Raw genomic sequence first — 25,907 nt, forward strand, 5'->3', positions numbered from 1 at the left:
TTTAATACAAAAAATTATAATACAAAAAAAAAAGATATAATTCTTTATTTTCACATTAGGCCCTCAAAAACTCAGGGTCAACCCCGGCTAAATCCATACTTTTCCTATATTTTATTGTTCTGTTTTCAAAGAAGCCACTAATTAACACGTAAGTATGAACGGTGACATAAAAAATTGATAATAAGACAAATGACGTAAGACAACAACGAAATGGATGACGTCCGACGACTCGCCACATATGCACAAACGTGGTGGAGTTGTGTACATAAATAAGACATGAACAAATATATTTGATGATCTTCTGATCTGCACAGAAAAAGAGAGTAAATTGTTTTATATTTAATCATGCATGTTCAATTTTCAAATACGAGGAACATAAACATTCACACTTTGTCAGCCATATGGTTAGTTTAGTGGGAATGCTTAACTGGAGAAAATAATAATAATAATTTGTAGCAAAACACGAGATTTGTATGTCTTTTATTTTTTGTTTTCTCAGAAAGATGAGCAGTCCGTCGCAGATTTTTTGAATTATCAGACGAAACTGACCTATCTCTTTCTATAGTTTAAAATTTGATAGAATTGTAGGGCTTTTCGCTTTCAGACCATGTCAATCATTTCTGATTGATTATCTGTCCAAAGCCATTTACTTTTTTTTTAAAACAAGAAATAATTAACATATAAAACAATGCGAAATGAGGTGGATCCTTGTTATTGTACTAGACTCAGAAATCTTAGCTAATCATTCTTGCATCATACTTTAAAACACCCAATTATGTGACTCAGAAATCATTATATTGTCTTTGTGGTGAAGCAATTATGTGAGTTCTGTTTTTAACCTTCAAAATGAAATTGAAACTCTTTAACACAATTAAAACCCAAGTTTTATATTTGTTTCGGAGTTCGGATAGGAAAATATTTAACTCCTTATTCAAGCACTATATTTCTTCTTACTATTTGGAATTTTAATAGGAAAATATATACTTGACTCCTTACAAACAAATCACAGTCTGAAAATTTATTTTTTATTTTTATAATTATATTAAGGTACATTCACATACGTGTCCACTGTGATATTTGTGATGGCCTTTTGTCTATTGTTTTCAACCTTATTGTCTCTTTCAGTTTGAGTAGCTTCACATGGAGATAACATGGGGAGTAATATTTTATTTGGGACAAGTTTTAGACTAAATTGAATATGGCTATAAATAGGGCAGGCATATTGCAAAAGAATGCTGCACCAACACATCAAGCTACGAGCCAATACCCGTTCTTTAGCCCTAGCCTTTGAAATCCCCAGGACTCCCTACCCTAAGTCATCATCATGCTAGGCGACCTCGCAAAAAATTTGTTTTCTAAAGTTGAGGCTAGCCTGTTTTCCATGTCTGATAAGAAAATCTTGGACCAAATTTATGCAACTCATTATGTCAATGTTGATACTTCCTTTGATGAGGATTCTCTTTTTGAAATTGTTGAAAACATCCTCAAGCATGCAATCCAAACTGTCGACAAAATTGTGCAGGTACTTTATCACAAATATTCTTATTAATTATTACTAATATCTAAAGCACTGCTACATAAACTTGTGGGTTGTTGCAGGGTACCCAAGTGCATGAGGAAAACATAGAGGAGAAGCCCCTCAAGGCCAACTTCAGTACACCATTGTGCATACTTAAGTCCATAGCCAGCGAGGTAATTACCTCAGAAAATAAATAAATATTTTTTTATATTGCTCGTAACAATTTTCATGTACATACATTATTTTTTATTTTTTTTATTGTTTGCTTTCATATTTTTCATATTAAAACTATTAAATAATTAAATTTTCAGATGCAATGCAAACCTCCTGGTGAGAAAGTTGCCCATGAAACTGCCCTCGCAATACTGAACAAGCTGTCAAACTATTCATGGGAAGCAAAGGCAGTGCTGACTCTGGCAGCTTTTTCTATGGAATATGGGGAGTTCTGGCTCCTTGCCCAGGCTCAGGAATCGGACCGACTTGCCAAATCAATTTCAATCCTGAAGAGAGTCCCTTTCCTCCTCAAGCCCTCAAACCTGCAAAAAAGAAGGCAAGCAGTGCTTGAGCTTAACAACTTGATCAAGGTTACAATGCGAGTTATCGGGATCTTCGATCAGTTCGAAAAGCTTTCCAGTTACGATCCAAAGGATGTGCCGGAGTTGGCATTAGCAATGGAACATATTCCAGTGGATGCGTATTGGGCTATTTTGACTCTTGTTGCTTGCGCAACGAAGGTCACTATTCTCACCAGTGATGAGTACGTTAACTCTTCATTCTTAATTGATGTCTGACAAAAACAAAATTCAATATTTGTTTAGTACTTCAAAATAATAAGACCATGGTTGCCTTTGTTTCAGGGACAAGGAGCATGACCTAGTCCCATACGCTCAAAAAATCCATTTCATCCTGAACAAGCTTAACATGCAGCTGAAAATTTGTAGAAAACAAGTTGGTGTGTAATTACTTGCAGATCCTTCATTAGTCATATTATAATATTAATGAAAAATGATGAAAAAAGTAATTTTTGTATAATCCGCAGAGGACGCAGAAGCTTACCGGAGGATAAGGAAAATCTTTCGAACTCCTACTGAAATCAAGGAGGTTTTCAAGGCCCTGATCTTTAGCAAAGACAATGTTCAGCCACTGATTGATGGTTCTACTAAACAAACGGTTGCTCTACTGCCCTTACAAACTGTTGTTTAAGAAGTATATTAGGTTTTTAATAGAGTGAAATTGTGGTGGCCTAATTGTTTAAACAGGTTGATATCGACATCCTGAGGAAGAAAAACATACTACTATTCCTTTCAAGCCTAGATATCACTGATGATGACATTTCTATCCTCAAACCAATTTATGAGTTCACTAAGAAAGAGGACCAGCATAAGATTGTGTGGATTCCAATCGTCGAGCAGTGGACCGATGAGCTGCGAAAGAAGTTCGAGACCCTGAGGATCATGATGCCGTGGTATACAGTGCAGATCTCTGCACCCATAGCTGGTTTCAGGTTCATCAAGGAGGAGTGGAACTTCAAGGGTAAGCCTACATTGGTGGTGATGAGCCCACAAGGAAAGGTTGAACATTACAACGCATTCCACATGATTCGGGTATGGGGACCCAAGGCCTTCCCTTTCACAGAAGCAACAGAAAAAGAAATCTCAAAGTCTCGCGAATGGTTTGGCAATTTAATCAGAGAGATTTATCCGACTCCACCCGACTCTGTAAGTTCCTTTTAATTAATAATTCCAACAAAAGCCATACATTTAGGGTCCCTCTGACATTACCCGTATTTGAATCTATGATGTAAATTTGATGATGAAGCAAGTTTTTGTGGTTTAATTTATTTTGATCAAACAGAAAGAGGATGAGTACATTTTCTTCTATGGAGGCAAAGACAAAGACTGGATGAAACAATTCAAAGAGAAAGCAACTGCTCTTGCAAATGATCTCATCTTGAAGGAAGCAAAGATTAACATAAAGTTGTTTTGTGTGGGGAAAGACAGCAAGGGAGAAGATGACTTTGGCATTCTATGGCGCTTCTGGACTGGAATAGAAAGCCTGTTCCACACCAAGATAAACAAGCAGGCTGACTCAGCCACACTAGAAATCCAAAAGCTACTTTCTTACAAAAATGAAAGTGGATGGGCTGTGCTCAGCAAGGGGTCTTCTTTGGTTGTCGCTGGACATGGTATCTCAATTTTGAAGGTGATAGAGGACTTCGACAAATGGAAGGGACAAGTGAGAGAGAAAGGCTTTGAGTTTTGTTTCACAACATACCATGCGAAGATTCGCCTAACACCTTGCTGCCGCCTTGATATTCCAGGCTCTACCGGGAAGGTCCCGGAGACAATGAACTGTCCCGATTGCAACCGTAGCATGGAGACTTTTATCAGTTACAAGTGCTGCCACATTGATGGTCCTAATGTGCATCATTAAGGTTTCGTTCTTTTAGTACCACTGCTAAGTAATTTTGTTAATCAAATAAGTTCCATGCAGTGGATATTATGCTAGAATAAAAATAGTCTACTAGCTATGCAGTGGATATTATGCTAGAATAAAAATAGTCTACTACCTGTAATGTGGAGTACAGCTTGTGTAATTGTTCTATTATGTTTCTTTCGGCCAGATTATTCATGGCAGTCTATGTGATGGTTAACGTTTTATTGGTCATTAATGTATTGAATAAATTTTCAATGTACTGTTTTGGAGTGTTAAATTTACATTCATTGCCATATTTTCTTGTACATGGGTAGATACATTCTTAGGAAATTATCTACAATCATCGCTTAATAACTCCTTTCCTCTTGATTTGAGTTGAGGTCAGGCGTGTTGTCCACTTGTTGCAATTCTTCATTTTTCCAATGAAGTTCCCTCGTTTCATCGAGATTCTCTTAAAAAAACTCTTCTCCCCTTGATTAAAATCAACCGTGGAGAGTAGTCTAAACAATTAACTCAATTTTTTAATTTTTAATGCAATTGTTATCAATAAAATAATTTTAAAAAGAAATTTTAAGAAAGAAAACTGCCATAGTTTTCTCCCACCAACGGCAAATCCTCCCTCGTCACACCGACGGCTCGTGTTCTCACCCTGGATGCCTACATCTCACTTTGCAGGTTTATTCTCTCCTATTCAATTCGCCATTTTCCTTTTGACTTTTGCTTAATTTATTACTCGATTTCAGTTGCTTCAATTAATTTTGTGACTACTCTTTGGATTTGAGGTGTCAATTGCCAGATGGAGATTTGGAGACCTTGATTTCAGTCAAGTCCTACGAGGAGTTAGCTAATATCATCTAAGAATACAATCGAGCTTCTTCTCCGTCTCGTCCTCTAAAGAAATCACTCAAGCAAATCTCGCCTCATATGTGTATGGCTATGAGCGGCAGCGATTCATCCCTTTCAAAATCGCTCTTCTCGTTCACCGATTCTTGCCATGTCCAGAGAGCAACCCAGCGACATGTCGTATCTCCCTCATCATCATCATCACATCGTCGTGAACAAGTACCTCACCGCAATGATGGAGTTGAGATTCGGAGCCCTAAACTTCTAGGAGCTTCACACAAAGAAGAATATGGCTGATAATCAAAATCTTAAAAATAGAAAAGAATACGACATTTTAAAAATTTATTTTGTTGAAAACATTTGCATTAAAAATTATAAATGGAGCTAATTGTTTAGACTACTCTCCACCGTTGTTTTTAATCCAAAAGTGACCATGGTTTTCGTGGACCAGGAGAAGAACAAGATTAAGGCTTTGTAACATTCGACATCGACCAACGGAGAGGGGGTGATGTGCCTTATATGTACATGCCTACCTTCATCTTGCACGAGGCCTTTTGGGAGCTCACTGGCTTCGGAGTCATGGGAACTCCGACGTTAAGGGAGGGGGATGGATTTTCTGGTTCGCAGGGGAGAGAGAGAGAGAGAGAGAGAGAGAGAGAGAGAGATCAGATATTTTAAACTTAAACTTCAAAATATTTACGGTTTTACCACTGTCGATGTTTTGCCCGTAACTTCTTCGTTACAACTCCGATTTAAACCTACCGCATGTCTACGAATTCGTCTCGGTACCACCTACCCAAAAATACCAATCACTGCCCCAAACACTTTCCGAGCAAGAAAATGACCAATTTACCCCTACCCTAAGGGTAAATTCGTAAATTCACTTAAATAATTTAAAATATGAATTAAATTTGGAGTCGGGGTGTTACAATCTACCCCCCTTATAAAAATTTCGTCCTCGAAATTTACGTACTTAAAAATTGGAGCTAAGGGTACTCGACCCGCTTCAGTGCCTCGTGCTCCCATGTAGCTTCTTCAATAGTTTGACTTCTTCACAGAACCTTCACTACCGGAATAGACCTGGAGCACTACATCTACTCTTTCCAATCCAAGATCAGCACAAGTTGCTCCTCATATGTCAGATCTTCTTTCGACTCCACGGGTTGACGTTCCAGAACATGAGAAGGATCATGCATGTACTTCCTTCATGATTTCTCTCTTTAACTCACCAATGAGGTGGGCTAAGTATCCTACACAGCCCTCCTTGAGTAACCTTTTTGCCGTTATGGCGGAGATGAGACAAGATTGGAGAACTCTACGCTCTCCACATAATACTACTTCAGGTTGTTCCGGACTTCTAAGTACAACCTCTTTCCGAAATAACTCACCGATACGCGGTGTTTCTTCAATCAAGACATTCCCAAGATGATGTCAAGATCAATCAAGTCCAATTGGGCTCAAATCGACTTCCAACTCTGCATCACCCACTTGAATACAACAATCCCTAAAAATCATGTCCGCAAACAGGACATTCCCCAGTAGGTAAAGAAATGCTAAGTCTTCTTGCCATGGGTGTCGGTCTCACACTGGCATATGGTACGAAACTAGGTGTAATGAAAGAATGCGTAGCCCTGGGATCTATTAAGACACGTGCTAAACTAACCAAAAATTTAGGGTCATACCGGTGATCAAGTCAGGTGTAGCCTGGGCCTCATGATGGGTCATCGAGAACACACGGGCATGCGTAGTAGAGCGTCCAGACTGGCCTCTCTGGCTCCTACCACTCCTACCTCGAAAAGTAGACTGGACCCCACTGCTTGATGACGAACCCGCTGCAGATGATGAAGCACCACTCTCTGTCTGACCCTGTCCTCTACTGCTTTGCCCTTGTTGGGCCCAAGTCTCCTTTCCAGCAGTACCACCAACAGTAAGGAGTGGGCACTCACTCCTATAGTGCCCTGCCTGCCCACAATGGTAACATGACACTCCGCTCCTCCGGCTAGGGCCACTAGTCTGTCCACGTTGTGGGCAGTCCCTCCTGAGATGTCCTGTCTGCCCACAACCGTGACAGGTTGCATTATACTGCTGCGAAAAATCCTTGGCTGTACTGGCCACGGACTGCTGTCCCGAATGCTGGCTCCACGCTGGTCGTGAGCCAGACCTCCTACTGCCTGAACTGGAACCACGTCCTCCCGACCATTCACTACCAGCAGAACTAGAACTGGATCCACCCCTCTTTGATGGACCCTGACTTGGCTCACCAAAACCTGAGGAGTCCCTGCGGCGCCTACTAATGCCTGCACCCAAACTGTACTTCCTGGCCACTCTATCTGCTGCTTGAGCCAAGGCTCTCATGGTAGGGTATGTGTTAGCAGTAACCACTGCCTGGATGTCTAACCACAAACCCTCCTCAAAACGTGTACACCTGTCTTCCTCTGTGGTGACCAACTCAGGTGCAAACCTAGACAACTCATTAAATTTGTGCTCATACTCCAGCACTGACATGGAACCCTGCCTCAAATGCAGAAACTCGGACTTCTTCTCATTCTTGTAAGAATGTGGGTAGAACTGATCAAAGAACACCCTCTGAAACTCTTCCCAGGTAAGAGCAGCAGGGTTAGCATACCCTCTGCGAACTGCCTTCCACCCGTGATAGGCATTTCCCTTCAAAAGAAAAGCAGCTAAGCGAACCCTATCTCTATCCGGGCACTGAAGAACCTCAAATATTCGCTCGACATCTGTAAGGCAAGCATCAGCCTCAGCAGGATCAGCACTACCATGAAACTCATTTGCCCCTAATTCTTTAACCCTCTTAATATCGGAGCTTTCCGTATTCCGTCTCCTCTGTAAGGCGGTAGACACGGTTCGAGTGAACTGAGATAACAGGTGTCGTAAATCGAGGTCATTCCCTCCATCTTGCTCTCCGACAGGTGGAGATGGAGGTGGAGGTGGAGGTGATGGAGGTGGAGAAGGTGGTGGAGATGGAGGTGGAGGATTTGCTCCCCATCTCGGAATACGACCATCCCGCGTCCTAGGACGTCTAGGATGCATGATTCTACACAAAGGAAACCATAAAATCATTAGTTTCAACAACGCAACAAAAGAGCGAAAGTCGAAGGAAAGTGAACCTAATGCTCTGATACCAAGCTGACAGGACCCGCTCCGGAATTTCCCGAAGACCGAGGCGGACCCCCGTTCTTTGTTCCGACATCACCCCGATGCCGGGCCCACTTACTAGAAACCGAGACTCTCTACCAAAATTTTGGCAGTCTCCCCTATGAATTGAACAACCCAACAAAATTTAACCTGCATAAAAATACAGAATAATCTCAACCAGTAGCATGCTTTGAAGCGAATAAACAGTTTACAACAAAATGGCCTCCGGCCTCACAATTCAAACCCTAACAGGGGCGATAACAGAGCATGTCTAAGAACTTCAATTTCGACGAAACAGAGTGCAAAGGAAATAACAGGAAGAAAGAGTCCTACGATGACTCAAGGCTCGGAATCTCACGATCCGGCTCTGCTGCAGAACTCAGTCAACTACTGGCTGGGGGGCGCAAAACAGAAAATTGTGAGTGGACAAACATAAATTCAGTTCAGTGTAAACCAACGTAATATAACCCCACCGTTTAGAAAACCATGCAAGAAATCCCATGCATCTCAAAACCGTCATACTCAAGTATATATATATATGTATATATCAAAACAAATCAATACCAGATGCCAAGTCCAAAATCCATAAAGAACCCTTTACAAAACCCACCATCCAAAAACTTATAAATCCCACAACCAAACTCTCGAAAGCGTACCCATTGGCACGACCGGCAAGGAAGTATCCACACCGAGAAACAAGAATGAATGAATAGATTTAAATATATAATATAAGAGATATATATATAGTATAAATATAACCATCACCTAGTTGTACCGGGGAAACAATCCAACCGGGGGATTGTTTGACTAGTCACCCTGGCAGAGTCCTCGTGATGAGTCCTCAATCCATCATGTGACTAGGGAACGAGCCGTCCAACTGGGGGACCAACTCTCAGCCAGAACGTACCGTCGATAACCTCAAAACCCGTACCTCTGTGAACAGTCCTACGAGCGCAGACTACCCAATTAAGGGTCTACAGCAACATCCTGTCAAGGATGCCCCGGGTCCCGACAAATCCAAGTATCCCAAGTCTCCGTATCCAAGTTCCACATCAGGGGAGGTATATAGGGTAGTGCTTACCGCACACCAACTGACATTCTATACTCACCACTTTCCACAATCTTATCTCAACAACCCAAGTACCTCACACATAACCAAATATATATATAAATCCCCAAAATCCATATATTCATACTCAAGATACTCAAATACGTCAAAACCCAAAATATATTTTCAATGCCTCATAAAAATATCACTTTCAACAATTTCATAAATAATATATTCAAAATATCATTTAAAACATCATGCATAATATTTCCCAAAATCCATATATAAAATATACTTTCAATACCCAACTATACCAAACCCACAATATTTTACCAAAGCGCTTATAAAAACATCAAGCTCAACTCATAAATATAATATATTCAATAAATCATTAAAAACATTATGCACAAATGTTTCATCAATAAAACCATGCATAAGATTTGAAAACAAGGTCCACTCACAAGTAGTCCCACGCTGCTTGACCCTGAGAGGGTCCCGCCTGCTGTGTATGCGTAGTCGGAGTACCTAATTCAGAATACGTATACGAGATTAATACGAAACGTTTGGAACGAGTACTTTAAATTAAATATCCTAATTTCCCAGGTCTCTAGTAAGTGTACTAGGTACGAGACGTTCTAAGGTCCAACTACTCAATTTGGACGATGGAACAACTTCGGGAGACACTCGGTCAACCGACGGTCAAACTTCCCAATTTGGGTCAACCGGGCCCACGGGACCCACGACCTCCGTTTTACAATCCGAAAGTTCCTAAAGGTTTCACAAGGTCTAAGATAACCGTCTCACAAGTTTAGTCCGAAACGGACGGTTGGATCGCTTACGATCGGACGGTTATTATAAAACACAAACTTTAAGTTATTGAACCGGAACATCCGGGGTTCCGATTCACGATCCGCGAATTCCTATACGATCCTAGGAATACCTAGAACAACATATTTTAATTCGGAAAGGGTCTAACGGTCGGAACCTATCGAACCCGGATAACGCACAATATGCGAAAATCCGTTCGATAGTCAAACGATGTCCGAATTGAGATCCGCAAAATCCTACGTGCTCGTGACACCCTAAGGATCTCATTGGGTTAAATTGCAGCCTCACCAACCTCGCCCACGCGCCGCCACACGCGCCGGCAGCGCGTGGGTGTGTAGAGTAATTCCGGCGACGGAAAAACTCCACACCCGAGCTCACCCTTCCTACCCTAGCTTCTACTCGAGGTCAGGATCACTTCATTCAACTACGGGAAGGCCCAATTCGGGCGGCAACTGGCCGGAATTTCATTTTGAAATTCGGCCAAAACCTAGATTCTCTAATCGATTTCTTAGGCAACGAATCGGTCCAAACCTATACAACCAACAGCTAGAACTCGAAAAATGGATGAGAACCCATACCTCAATCACCGGGTTTGGGCCGCGGATGCGGTGGCGCGATGGCGGGAAAGCTCCGGTTCAAAACCGTCGAGCTCACGGCCGGATTTTGCAGTTTCCGACGGGGAAAATAGGCTGGGCTTGACCGGGGCGACGAGGTGAGTCGATCGGGACCGATCTCGGGTCCTGCCGTGGCCGAAGCTGCGCGAACCGAGGAGAGAGAGAGTTGACGTCAGGGAGAGAGAGAGACTGAGGAGAGAGAGAGTGTCGCGCGGGAGAGAGAGAGAGACTGGGGAGAAAATCTGATTTTTACCAAACGTTTCGAAATATTTACAAGTTTGCCACTGGTACTATTTTGCCCGTAACTTCTTCGTTACAACTCCGATTCAAGCCTACCACGTGTCTACGAATTCGTCTCAGTACCACCTATCCAAAAAAACCACTCACTGCCCCAAATACTTTCCGGGCAAGAAAATGACCAATTTACCCACACCCTAAGGGTAAATTCGTAAATTCACTTAAATAATTTAAAATAGGAATTAAATTTGGAGTCGGGGTGTTACAGAAGATCAAGGAATAGTATCTGAAATTTCCTCAACCTAACCTTCTTCTTCCAACTTTAACTAGTCCATTCGTTGAAAAATTCATGATACCGCCATTATTGACAAATGCTATTTTATTATTTCATTATTTCATTTGTTGCATCGTAATTTCTACTTGGGCTTTGATGATTCGATGCCTACAATTAAATCCTATATTTTATTCTTTCCCACTTCTCAGAAGCCAGCAATTAACACGTAAGTACGAACACTCGCATGGATATTTTAACAAAAAATTAGTGGTGACGTAAAACAGGAACGACATCGATGACGTTAGACGACAAGTGCAAATATATATGGCGATCTTCGGATCTGCACAGAAAAAAAGAGTAAATTGTTTTGGTACGCTGATGAAGTGTCTTATATTCAATCATGCATGCACGTTCTTATTTTCAAATAAGAGGAACTGAAAATACCTGTAGGATATCTATATATGCCTGGAGAAGGTTAAACAAGCTAATTCGAATTTTTTGCAATAAATAACGATCAACCTTTGAAGCAGGATTGATATTAGTTATCAATCCTGAGATGTGCAAAGCTTAAAATAAAAGAACACGCAGAGAATTATTTTACGTGGTAAAATCCCACCTCTGGGGAAAATCCACGGGACTCCTCAGTCCAACTCAAATCCACTATAGAACGATGATTACAAGAAGTACTCACACACTTATCCTAGACTCATTCTAGATAATGTTTACCGACTTCTTCGTAACTCAACTTCTGTCACAGGATGATCTTCGACACTCCTTATGTTGAACGCAATACTGGCCACGATTGCTTCAAACTCGCCGGAGGAAAACCGCCACCACGGTCTTGGTGCACTCAACCGTATGAGTCACCGACATGCATATGAATGCAATATGAATTATTAAAGTGTTTGATAAATCACCAAGTAAACATGGAACACTTGATGATTTATCTCAAATATATGCACATCAACTTTTGCTTAAGAATTCTATACGCTTAACACAAATATCAAAAGCTGTCCAAACCCTAAGAGATGCACACAATGATTTATACAAAACTTATTCTCCACAATCCACGAGAGGACCCACAACCATAACTCAATATCTTGCCATGCGTTTAATTTGATGGTCATAGAATCCTATATGATTTCGTCATATTCTCAATTGCACTCCAATCAATTGTTTATTCAATGAAACAATATATATCAAGATGTAAACACAGAACCAAATAGGATATTAATTAAAACATACTTTCCAAGTCCAAGATAATGAAAACATAATATTCTTAATCAAAATCAAAATAGAGTTCAACTAGGAAAGTAATATTAAGAGATAAAATCTAATCCTATTAAAAATAAGATTAAGTTAAAAATACTTTGAGTGAAAATAACTCCAATTAGGAATCCTATAATGAATGTATGATGATGTCATGAGTTACCTGAAATCAGTTTCTCATATCGGTCAAGTCATGCCTCAAAGATCCAGAATGAATGTGTTGCGCCAAAGCTTCCAGTAAAACATGTTCACACACTAATTCCCAACCTATGCTAGAGTCTAGGAAATGACAATACAATTTTTATACTAACAATCTCCCCCTTTGGCATTTCCTAGACAAAACACCTATTACAACTCAAAAGAAATTGCATGGGATTCAACAAATGAAATCCTACTCTAAACTCAAGGCTCTGAATCCCTGCACATTATGAAACAACAAAACCAGTGAAGCATGTGGGAGAAGAAATGTAATTTAAGGCAAAATTACAACATCACTCCCCCTTAATTCTACAACACAATCTCTCCCCCTTTTTATTATAATTTCACAATCATCTCTCCCCCTTTTTGTCAGGAAATCCAAAGAGCAAGGAAAGAGTACAAGGGAGCATATATAAAGGCAAAAATAAAAGGAAAAAATCAGTTGAGCCACAAGTCTGCAACTGGCAGGATTGATAAATGTTAAAATTTTAATGTAAAAGATAAAGCCACACTTAGAAAAGAGACGAAACCACAAAGACATCAATCAAAACATCAATTACTATGCTTAATAAGAACCCAAGACTCCTCCTTCATTCAGGCCAAAAAAAAAAATTGAGTACATGCCAACACTATGCATAAGGATAGACAAGCAAAGCCAATACCAATATCTATCTAGAAGCATTTGGAAGCAAAGCCTTTCAAGATCGAAGGCACATCAAATCACAAAGGTTGAATCAAATACTAGGATTATAAAATGGGAATCAAAAGTATTTGTAAGAGATAAAGTCCATCAAAAGAGCAAATATTAAATCTCAATCTCGTGTTATGTGACCAAACTTACTTAATAACAAAGAAAAAATCCAATCAAGAGCAAGCCAAGAACATAGAATAAACACATACAAAATGCAGACAGAGGTCACCACTTTCATTTTTTTTTTTTTTTTTCATTTTAACTTTATTAAGCTTTCTACAAGACTCATGTAACGGGTGTTAAATCAATGTGCTCAAATCAGATGACTTTAAGACAATGGGTGTTAAAGCACCCCTAGGATGTACTAACCCGAGTCATGTAGGCTACAAAGAAGAACAAAGTGTATAAGATCAAAGCTTTTTGACGCGAGCCTCGACGTTGGTTAGACAAGAGGCCCGGTTACTTGGCAAGGATCAAACACTTATTTTACTTTTCTTTTAAATAAAGAGATGTTACAAAAATGTGAGCTCAGTAGCAAAAAGTATAATGCAAATCTAGTATCAAGACAAGGGCAAGATGAGGATTCATTCAAAATTATTAAACAAGATTAGAGTGTATGTGCTAAAAGAGAGACAAGAGAAATAATATAAAAAGCATTTAATTGACTTTATAAAAAACAAAGACAGTCGAGAACCATTCACATAAACCCAATCTTAATCTGCCCAATGTGATCCAACGCCAAAAATCCAGTCTAAGATCAGCAAAAACTTCCAGAGGTCAGTAGGATTGATATAGCTTATCAATCCCTGCATGTGCTGAACAAAATACTTAGAATTTAAACAAATTTCAAAAACAGATAAGAGAATAGCTGGAGTCTTTTGGCATGCATGCAAACAATTATTCAAAAGAACAAATACCTAAAGATTTTCTAAGAGTGTCAAATCGAAGATTATCCAAGGGTTTTGCAACAAGACATTTAAGATCCAAATTTTCTAAAGCAACGGGTTCATGCACAACATTAGTGGAGGCAAACATACAATTATGATTTTCCTTTTTCCTCCACACTAACTTTGTCTTAGTTGACGGCAAACAATGAAAAGAAGATAGTTTGGATAAGCGGTTTACCTCTTTCATAAGATTTGAAATCTTATGTTGGATGCTTACTTTTCCACCCATGCCATGAGAATTTGAATGAACAAATTCATTTCGAAGTTTATTGCATCTTGGTCTTATGTGCCCACGAGTTCCGCAAAAGTGACAAATTGGAATAAATTTTTTGACTTCATGAGCAGCAGAAGGTTCAATAGGTGAAGTAGATTTGACAAACTTTGTTTTAGACACAGCGGAAGACTTATTACTTGGTTGAAATCCCAAGCCTCGTTTGTCACCATCTCTTCGTCCCATGCTAATCATCTTGTCAATTTTTTCTGCACCAATGGTTAAAGAAACAATCCTTTCCTTTGAATTTTTAAGTTCAAGTTCAAGGGCTTTGTTGTCAGAAGTTAGAGAAGCAATTAATTTATTCTGATCAGTCAATTTTTTCTGCAAAAACATCAATTTTTCGTTCATACCTGCACTTACCTTTTCGGAATCTGCATCAGGGGATTGAAACTCGTTTGCAATCCTGCAATTTTCCAGCTTCAGCATAGCAACTTCTTTACAATCATCATCCTCATGTGATTCATCCAAGCTAACTGTGGTTATGAGTGCAACCGTCTTTTCATCATTCTCGCATTCCGATTCACTATCACTCCAAGTAGTATGCATTGCCTTATTCTTGCCATCCTTTTGTTTCTTTAAGGTGTTGGCACATTCCGAAGATATGTGTCCATAGCCTTCACATTCGAAACATTGGACCTTTTCTCTTGGATTCTTTCGTTCATTTGACCTGCGAAATTTAGACCCACCATCAGTATAGTTAACAAACCTATTTTTAGAATTTATACCTTTTGAATCTCGACTCCTTGGATCCTGATTCTTGAGAAAGTTCATGAATCGTCTTGTGAGAATCATTAATTCCTCATCACTGCAATCTTCATTTGAATGCCCATCATCTTCTTCATTCACAACCTTGAAAGCAACATTTTTGCTCTTTTTAGGAGCTAGATGTTTCATCTCATAGGTTTGTATGGACCCTATGAGTTCTTGAACTTTCAAGGTGTTCAAGTCGCGGATCTCTTCAATAGCCGTGATCTTTGGTTGAAATCGTTGAGGCAAGGATCTCAAAATCTTTTTCACAACCCTGTCTTCTGGAATTTTTTCACCTAAACTTGAACAAGCATTCACAATTACACACAGTTTAGCATAAAATTCAGAAAAAGTTTCATTCTCATCCATCATGAGTGTCTCAAACTGTAAAGTATGCATTTGAAGCTTGGCTCCCTTGACAGTATCTGTTCCTTCATGAGTAACCTGCAAAATATCCCAAGCTTTCTTAGAAGTATCACAACCAGATATATATTCAAATTGATCTGAAGAGACAGCAGTAAATAAAGCATTTAACCCCTTTTGATTATTAGTGCTGTGTGTGACTTCTGCAGTGGTCCACTCCTCTCTGGCTTTGAGGATTGTGGTTTCTTCATCTCCTTTTCCGATCTTCTTTGTGGGTTTAGGAAATCCATGAACCACTGTACTCCATACACGTTCATCTAAGGACCAAAGAAACGACTTCATTTTGGCCTTCCAAGCGCCATAATTGTTGCCATCAAAATATGGTGGATGTGCAATTGAGCCCGATGCACGATCCATCCTAAGGTATATTAGATCTTACTGAGTATGTCCAGCAACCTGCTCTGATACCAATTGAAAATACCTGTAGGATATCTATATATGCCTGGAGAAGGTTAAACAAGCTAATTCGAATTTTTTGCAATAAATAACGATCAACCTTTGAAGCAGGATTGATATTAGTTATCAATCCTGAGATGTGCAAAGCTTAAAATAAAAGAACACGCAGAGAATTATTTTACGTGGTAAAACCCCACCTCTGGGGAAAATCCACGGGACTCCTCAGTCCAACTCAAATCCACTATAGAACGATGATTACAAGAAGTACTCACACACTTATCCTAGACTCATTCTAGATAATGTTTACCGACTTCTTCGTAACTCAACTTCTGTCACGGGATGATCTTCGACACTCCTTATGTTGAACGCAATACTGGCCACGATTGCTTCAAACTCGCCGGAGGAAAACCGCCACCACGGTCTTGGTGCACTCAACCGTATGAGTCACCGACATGCATATGAATGCAATATGAATTATTAAAGTGTTTGATAAATCACCAAGTAAACATGGAACACTTGATGATTTATCTCAAATATATGCACATCAACTTTTGCTTAAGAATTCTATACGCTTAACACAAATATCAAAAGCTGTCCAAACCCTAAGAGATGCACACAATGATTTATACAAAACTTATTCTCCACAATCCACGAGAGGACCCACAACCATAACTCAATATCTTGCCATGCGTTTAATTTGATGGTCATAGAATCCTATATGATTTCGTCATATTCTCAATTGCACTCCAATCAATTGTTTATTCAATGAAACAATATATATCAAGATGTAAACACAGAACCAAATAGGATATTAATTAAAACATACTTTCCAAGTCCAAGATAATGAAAACATAATATTCTTAATCAAAATCAAAATAGAGTTCAACTAGGAAAGTAATATTAATAGATAAAATCTAATCCTATTAAAAATAAGATTAAGTTAAAAATACTTTGAGTGAAAATAACTCCAATTAGGAATCCTATAATGAATGTATGATGATGTCATGAGTTACCTGAAATCAGTTTCTCATATCGGTCAAGTCATGCCTCAAAGATCCAGAATGAATGTGTTGCGCCAAAGCTTCCAGTAAAACATGTTCACACACTAATTCCCAACCTATGCTAGAGTCTAGGAAATGACAATACAATTTTTATACTAACAATCTCCCCCTTTGGCATTTCCTAGACAAAACACCTATTACAACTCAAAAGAAATTGCATGGGATTCAACAAGACTGGTTTTTATAGAAGTCCAAGTGAAGCTACTTTGTACACAAAGATGTCTACAAGTGGTATTCTCATTGTGTCTCTATATGTAGATGATATTATCTACACAGGAAGCTCAAAAGAAATGATGGCTGCATTCAAGGATGATATGATGAGACAATATGAGATGACTGACCTAGGACTACTTCATCATTTCCTTGGTCTTGGGGTCCTACAAACTGATTCTTGCATCTTTCTTCACCAGAAGAAGTATGCAAAGACTTTACTTGACAAATTTGGACTTAAGGATTGCAAGTCTGTTGCAACACCTTTGGCAGTGAATGAAAAGTTGTCAAAAGTGGATGGAAGTGAACTAGCAGATGAGACATTGTATAGGCAAATGGTGGGAAGCTTGCTATATCTGACTGCAACCAGACCAGATATCATGTTTGCAGCAAGCCTCTTGGCTAGATTCATGCATAATCCAACCAAGAAGCACATGGGAACAGCAAAGAGAGTGCTGAGATATGTTCAAGGCACCATAAACTATGGAATTGCCTATGATAAGGGAAAAGGAGCAGTGTTAATAGGCTATTGTGATAGTGATTGGAGTGGAAGTGAAGATGACATGAGGAGCACATCAGGCTATGCTTTCAACTTGGGGTCAGGTGCATTTTCTTGGGCTTCAATCAAGCAAAGTAGTGTTGCTCTGTCAACAGCAGAGGCTGAGTACATGAGTGCAGCAGAAGCTACTGCACAAGCTATGTGGCTGAGGTTTGTGTTATCTGATTTTGGAGAGGAACAGGTAGAACCAACTCAGTTGTTGTGTGACAACACTTCAGCTATTGCTATATCAAAGAATCCTGTTCATCATCACAAAACCAGACACATCAACCGCAGGTTTCACTTCATAAGAGATGCTCTACAAAATGGTGAGATTGATTTGCTATATTGCAAAACAGAAGTGCAGCTTGCTGACATTTTCACCAAGCCATTAGCAAGAGACAGATTTGAGTATTTGAGGAAGGCTCTAGGTGTTATTTCAGCACAACACCTAGAAGGGAGTGTTGGTGTATAGGTGTAGCTGCTGTGATGGAATTAGAATATGAAGGTTCTATTCTTGTTAGGAAGGCTGCCTTGGATCATAGTCCAAGTGTACAGCAGAGAATGTAATAGCATTTTGCCACCGGTCATTATCTTATAGGGTAATGATTGAATGGCTAGATTTAGTGATGTAATAGGGAATATCTCCTCCCTAACGGTTTTTGTCAGTGTCATGATATATACATGTTTTGGTGCTGGGCTGATACAGCTAGCATTCTTCTAAAAGCTCTCTCTCTCTCACACACAGAAATCTGACCTCTCTTTACTCAAAAGCTCTCTGCATTTTCATTGAGATTTATTACATGTTTTGATTGAATCTATATGCATGATAATGTTCTGAATATGCTAACATGTTCCACACCAAGATAAACAAGCAGGCCGACTTAGCCACACTAGAAATCCAAAAGCTACTTTCTTACAAAAATGAAAGTGGATGGGCTGTGCTCAGCAAGGGGTCTTCTTTGGTTGTCGCTGGTCATGGTATCTCAATTTTGAAGGTGATAGAGGACTTTGACAAATGGAAGGGACAAGTGAGAGAGAAAGGCTTTGAGTTTTGTTTCACAACATACCATGCGAAGATTCGCCTAACACCTTGCTGCCGCCTTGATATTCCAGGCTCTACCGGGAAGGTCCCGGAGACAATGAACTGTCCCGATTGCAACCGTAGCATGGAGACTTTTATCAGTTACAAGTGCTGCCACATTGATGGTCCTAATGTGCATCATTAAGTTCTGGGTTTCGTTAATTTTGTTAATCAAATAAGTTCCATGTGTCTACTAGCTATGCAGTGGATATTATGCTAGAATAAAAATATTCTACTACCTGCAATGTGGAGTACAGGTTGTGTAATTGTTCTATTATGTTTCTTTCGGCCATATTATTCATGGCAGTCTATGTGATGGTTAATGTTTTATTGGTCATTAATGTATTGAATTAATTTTCAATGTACTGTTTTGGAGTGTTAAATTTACATTCATTGCAATATTTTCATGTACATGGGTAGATACATTCTTAGGAAATTATCAACAATCATCGCTTAATAACTGTTTTCCTCTTGATTTGAGTTGGAGTCAGGCGTGTTGTGCCTTCGTTGCAATTCTTCGTTTTTCCAATGACGTTCCCTCGTTCCGTCGAGATTCTCTAAAAAAAAAAACTCCTCTCCCCTTGATTAAAAAATCAACCGTGGAGACTTTTATCAGTTACAAGTGCTGCCCCACACGATTTTTTTTTTCAATCATCTATTTTTCAAGTCTTCATTCATAGATTATCCTTGCAAAAAATTAGACAAATCGGAAACCGTTTCGGCATCTAATTATATTCTACAAAATCAATGAATATGGTGCTTCCAAAAAATACTAAAATTTCAATAATTCAATTGAGTGGTCAATTGATATCGGATTCAAGTGATTTTTATAGAGATGATCTATAAATGAATATCTACAAAATAAACGATTTGGATTAGTGAAATATAATACGAAATGGGCCCTACAAGGGTGTCCTACAACACGCGCGCACACACACATATAAGGAAACGCTAAATTTTAGAAAAGTATCTTCATATAATATTCCATTTATGATAGTGGCATATACTATAAAATACTTAAAAATTATGGACATACTAATTACTTGATGTGTGTGAGGGAAAGAGAGAGAGATATCAAATAGAGGGAGGGGCGGCGACCAAAGGAGGCAGCACAAGGTAGATGTGTTGGGGTGGGCTGTGGATATGTGAAACCACATATATATATTGGGGAATATTTAGTTCTTAACATAGATAGTTAAGTCTATATATATATATGTACATATAAAAATTACGTGTTGTACTTTCATAAATATTATCATTAATAAATATATACTTTAAATAAATATCTGAATATGTTTTATTTTCGTTGCAACTCCTGCATGTTATCAATACTTGGTGGCTAAGTTTAAAGTTGTAATAATCAACTTTGATTGATATTAGTGATAGACATGTCCATTTTTTTTTTATAGCGAAGCAAGGAGCACTATCACCTTGTGAGTTGTCATCTGTATTTCTTGAGTTTGCTTAGCTTTGAACACCTCATGCTATAATTTCTTATAGCTGGCAGCATTACAGTCATATGCACATGCCAATTGACACCACCTACTTGATGTGCCCCCTTCTATCTCATCTGTAGCCGACTCTTATTGTACTATAAATAGGAACCATTTCCTTAACTTATTTTTAGGACATGCATGGTAGTGCATGATAGAACAAGAAAGTGATAGAAAGAAGAAAGAAGAGGAAAAATATTAGAAAGTGTTGGTAGAACAAGAAAGACTTTGGAGGAACTCAAGGTGTTGGATTGTAGAGTTATTTTACGTTGTAAAAACATTGGAATCAAGGTAGGGGTTTCTTGGGGGCCTTTTGCAGAGATTGATCTAATAAAATTTCGTGAGCTCTATATTATGTGTGCTATTATAATGGATGTTCTTGATATTGTATAATGTTCTTGATATCGGATGTTTACATATTGTGAACCATTTGAATAATGTTGGTGTAATTATATATACATTAGTGATGTTTTAAATGGTTACATTGTTGTTTGAGATACATAGGATATGTAAAAGGCATAATTATATCATGTCATGGGAATTGGTTGGAGTTGTTGGGTTAAGAAAATAATGATGGAAAAGAGGGTAATGGAAATAGTTTTTTGTGTAGTTGAGTCTAACTCTTGGCAGGTACCAGGTCTCAGGGATCTCATAGTGCACATGGTTTTTATTAGGTGATTTGGGACTGACGACAGGGAGTTAGACAAGATGACTAACAAAAGGGGAATTACGAGATGATTGAAATGGGTGTTAGTTCATATAAATGGGCATTCGGGACCAAGTGGTATAAGCATGGTATGAGATGTGTAGGTCTGCTTGTTCAGTTATATGAATTAACGGGAGTAGATGAAGAGCATTCGTTCATGCATTATTATTAATAATGTGATATTTGGTTGTATGATTGCATGTCATTTAATTTAGTTATATCAATCTACTGTGGTAAGGTCTCATGTCCCCTACTAAGTGGTGGTTGCTCATCCCTCACCCTGTTTAATTTTTCATATGAATTAGTGAGCAAGACAAAGACTAAACCAGTTGAGGCTGAACTAGATTAGAGTAGTAGAGCTTTATTTATTAATTGTAAAGTTGTAAGATTTTGGAACTATTTTTATAAGAGAAGTTTATTTTAAACCCATGTTTCGGCTTCTTTTTATTTTATTTTACTTTCTCAAGCACTGGGCTCGGGGTTTCCACCGATCCCCCGGTCCAGGGTGTGACAAGATCTGCTCGTTTTTCCTTTTGATTTTTTGATTTTTGATTTTATTTTAAAAGGTAAAATTAGGTTCAAGTCCAGCTGTAAAATAAAGTTTGAGTTGTTAAAAAATAAAGACACATGACATATTTTTTGAGTGGGAGTATCACCAATTAATGTGGTGATACAGTATCATTTTATAATTTCTTCTTGGACAAAATACAATATACATCAATGTTCCTACAAAAGTCTTCTTAATCATGATTTTTATTATTATTTATAATTCATATGGCTTAGAAATCTTCTTAATTATGTTTCGCGCTTTTGAAAATTGAATATGTGCGAATAAAAAAGAATATATGATATGTCATTAGTGTTGGAGTGTGAGTTGACATTCATTGCACACCAAGGTTTCCCATATAACTCTTGTATAGATTACAATTGATTTCTTGTATAGATTAGAATTGATTTCTCACTGTAAATAGAATTATGAGTTATTACTTTACTTAGCCTTCAAGGAATGTTGTAGTATAAATATGGCCTTTTACATGGTAAAGAATACACCGAAAATTCTCACCAAAATTACTCTCTCAAAATTTTAGCAATTTGCATACTTATAGTAAAAGATTTTGTTCCTTCAAACTCATGAAAGAAGGAAAATACTTCACTTATTCCCCTATAAGTATGAATTCTTACATTCTTGTAAAGACAGTATGATATGTGTGTAGAATTTAAAACATTTTTAAGTAGTTCATTTGAATATTAAACATGCATTTTATCAAATTAATCGCAACGGAGGTGGTTGTTTAAATTCAAAAACAAAACTTCTTTCAAGTATCTTAAGCCATGAACATTTATATGTTTTTCATAAATGGAGAGTTCAAAAGAAAAGGATAAGATCTAATTACCCTTGAAGCAATTATATGAATCAATTTGTGTTTGGTCTTCTCTTGATGGTTTCCACTTTGTTGATCTCCTCTTTGATCTTTGATCTTTTTCTTCCATGTGAGCCACAGAAGTATATGGCCTCTAAGTCTCCATACTAATGGAATCTTGAGATGAGGGGAAGTATCTTGAGAATACAAGGATGCTAGTGCAAGATTCTCAAGATTGGTTTCAATTTAAACCCTTTGATAAAATTGGAAGTGTTTCACTCTTGAAACTCTCTTTGATCTCCCAAACTTATTTGGTTGATGTTGGATTATGTTTGTATGTTAATGAGCTTATGGAAACGATTCTCATACACATTTACTTAACATTTTTGGCCAAACCCCCATGGGCTTCCAATTTTGGCCTTGTAACACTTAAATCATAATATTTATGTGTCTTAAGCCCTTGAGTTTGATACCTAACCATTTGGGCTTCCCCTTAACTATTACCGAGGCCTAAATACACTTTTACACGTAGTAAATCATCCACATCAAATCTATCAAATTGATTTCCTCATTCTCATTTATATTACTCAAAGTTAACTATTTAAGGTGTGCAATCCATTATGTCCTAATTAGCAAGGCAGTTGGAAAATGTTAGAACTCTCTCTAATCAACTGGAATTAAAACCCTTTTTTAATTGTTCTTTTATATGGATCAATCACAATCAAACCTAGGACTTCCATGAGCCAACAGTGACATCTAGGAAAATATCAAAGTTACCCAAGCTAACCCGAATAGATGAAGAACCTGTTGAGTTGGAATTGCAAAGCAGTACGGTCCTTCTCTTATACAATATTGCTTCAAATCATATCATTAGGTACGGATTGATTATGTCAAACCCCTAATATGATTTATAACCTCATTTGATTCAAAAGATCATGATTAAGAACAACATTCTAAATCAAGCTCAAAAAACTTTGGCCAAAGATTTGCTAAATCACATCTCGAAACATTCTCCTTCTTTATTGAAGGTAGAGATTCCTTATTGTACATTCACATGCTCCTATGATGAATTAAGAGACCCCAACAACACTTAAGACAAATCTTTTACGGCTTGCCTTTGAGAGTTATTAAAGATCAATAACGCATCATAGAATAACCATGATGCATCAGGTCTAAGGACTAATTTGCATTATTGTAACTATGAGTTTTCGTTTGACATGTGGATAAAACTCCATTTGAGAACTTCGGTTGATCCCATTTAGTGTATTCATTTACTAATGAGCACCCACATACTTGTATTAGTGTCAACTACACAAATAATTTTAGAGTAACCATCCTCCTTATTGAGCATACATAATGTGTGCTAATCTTGACAGTTTATCAATGCCCCTTTGATAACCCTATGATTAGGAACATTTTGGGATACTATAGTTAGAAATCAAAGGTCTCTTGCATCTAATCTTCTTTAGATTACTTTATCTCATATTTGGATTCCCCGGACTTTGTTTCTTTGACAGATGTAAAAGATAACAAAATAAGTTTGCCCTTTATATATCATATACAAAATGTATTATAAGGAGATTACATCAAATGTATTGGCTCCTAGGGCACATTTCTAACAATGTGTGCATAAGTTTTAATTTTTGTATTTTTGATGGATTATTTGTGCACATGTGTTAAATTGTAATTTGCAAGATGGAGGAAAATCGCCTTTCTGAAAAGGAGACAAGCAGTATCCATAAAAGAATTTCCTCCTTCTCTATGGATATCATTACCATATTATTTTCTTCCTTACCCCTGGCTCAATTTGGAAAAGCGATTTGCAAATCTGATAAGAACTTATGTTTTGCGTACCATATGTATATGCTTATTTATTGCAGTGCCCTCTGAAACTATGATCAAATCCTACATTTCTCCATGGAAGTCAAAATGGCACTATAATAAATAAGCTTATAGGGGATCCTTCAAATAATTTTATTTAAGGGATATCCCTTAGGGTACCCTACGAAATTTTTTTCAGCCATCCAAACCATCTATTTTTTACATCTTTATTCAAACATCATCCTTACAAAAAATCATGTAAATTGAAAATTATTAAGGTATCTAATGGAGACTAACAAAATCAATGAACACAGTACTTAAAGAAAGTACTTTAATTTTAATAATTTAATTAAGTGGTCAAATAATATCGAATTTACGTGATTTTTTATAGAGATGATCTTTGAATGAATATCTACAAAATAGACGGTTTGGATTAGTGAAATACAATGCATACATTGGAATAATGCAAACTAATGACATGAGTATTATATATATATTTGTTAATTTACTAATACTAATTGATGTTGGCAATAATGCAACCGATGACGTCGGTGGTGTTTTCATTGAGGTTGTTAATAATAAATGTCACTGCAGAACTATCTTTAATTTCTTTCGATATAGACGCTAAGAGCATCTCCAACAGCAAAATATATATATATATATATATATATATTAGGGTTTATTTACTAATACTAATTGACGTTAGCAATCATGCAACCGATGACGTCGGTGTTTTCATTGAGGTTGTTAATAATACATGTCACTGCAGATGCATCTTTAGTTTATTTTGATATGTACGCTTAATATAACATCGTAGTCTGTACACACATGTTCATATGGTTTTAAGTTCAATCTCCAGAATATGTGAGAAATGACCAATGAACTCGAGGCCCTTGTTAATTAAAGATTTGTAGGGTGACTTTTGATCAATTATGCCTGCTTGCTGGGTCAGACTGGCCAGTGGCAATATTTGATTGTAACATGTCAATATCAAGCACATCAGCACTTATTAAAGATATGATTAATTATCCAATAAACCAAAATATTAGATTAAATGTGTTACTCAGATTACTTGTTGGACTTCATGAAATTGCGTTAAAATCACCCGCAACCATCCATGGACCTTGTATGTCTTAGGACAGTAATTGAAGTTTTTCCCAAAGAAGCCGTCTCTCCTGAATGGAGCACTTTGCATAAACAATGGTAAGCCTTATCAGATCAGAATTAAGGTCGACTGTGATACACAGTTCAAACTCGTCGACAAGCACTACATTCACTTCATGATTCCAACAGAGCCATATTTTATCATCTGCCTCTTGATTTGCCAATGAAAAGTGGAAACCCCACTGGTTATCAGTTTATCATACACAGTTAAGGTTTCAATTACCAAGAAATACGACTTTATTTTTTTTCTTCCTTATATTTGATTTGTATAGGAATGGAAACAAATTTTGTTTAGTTTTTCAATTATACCTCAGTTAGAAATATGAAATAAATAAAATAAAAAAGAATAGCAACAGTATTTTTTGTACAACAAAATTATAATTCTAAATCGTTAATAGGGGCAAATTAGTCATGAAAAAAGCAGATTTAATGTTGACCTTGGTTTCCCATGAGTGTGGAAAATGAACCCAAGGGTGACGGACCTCCCCTCTTTTCCCATATGCCATGAAATCAAATTTCTCATGTCAGGACTTACCAAACATGGGAAATCAAGCCCAAGCTCCTTTTCA

At 37.7% G+C, this 25,907-nt stretch overlaps 2 protein-coding genes across 2 annotated transcripts; one reads left to right on the top strand and one right to left on the bottom strand.

The window, feature by feature from the left end:
• LOC18788163 (protein SIEVE ELEMENT OCCLUSION B) lies at positions 1,287 to 4,215 on the top strand. Its single transcript, XM_007221841.2, has 7 exons — positions 1,287 to 1,522; positions 1,600 to 1,692; positions 1,831 to 2,276; positions 2,377 to 2,471; positions 2,559 to 2,689; positions 2,779 to 3,237; positions 3,374 to 4,215. The coding sequence occupies exons 1-7, from the start codon at positions 1,325 to 1,327 to the stop codon at positions 3,950 to 3,952; spliced, it is 2,001 nt and encodes a 666-aa protein (XP_007221903.2). The 5' UTR covers positions 1,287 to 1,324; the 3' UTR covers positions 3,953 to 4,215.
• Positions 14,435 to 15,798, bottom strand: LOC18793541. Its single transcript, XM_020555181.1, has 2 exons — positions 14,695 to 15,798; positions 14,435 to 14,540 (listed from the first exon to the last, which is right to left on the bottom strand). Exons 1-2 carry the CDS (start codon positions 15,784 to 15,786, stop codon positions 14,523 to 14,525), a joined length of 1,110 nt encoding a protein of 369 aa, XP_020410770.1. The 5' UTR covers positions 15,787 to 15,798; the 3' UTR covers positions 14,435 to 14,522.

The sequence above is a fragment of the Prunus persica genome, chromosome G1 (assembly GCF_000346465.2).
Source record: "Prunus persica cultivar Lovell chromosome G1, Prunus_persica_NCBIv2, whole genome shotgun sequence".
In the NCBI taxonomy this organism is placed as follows: domain Eukaryota; kingdom Viridiplantae; phylum Streptophyta; class Magnoliopsida; order Rosales; family Rosaceae; genus Prunus; species Prunus persica.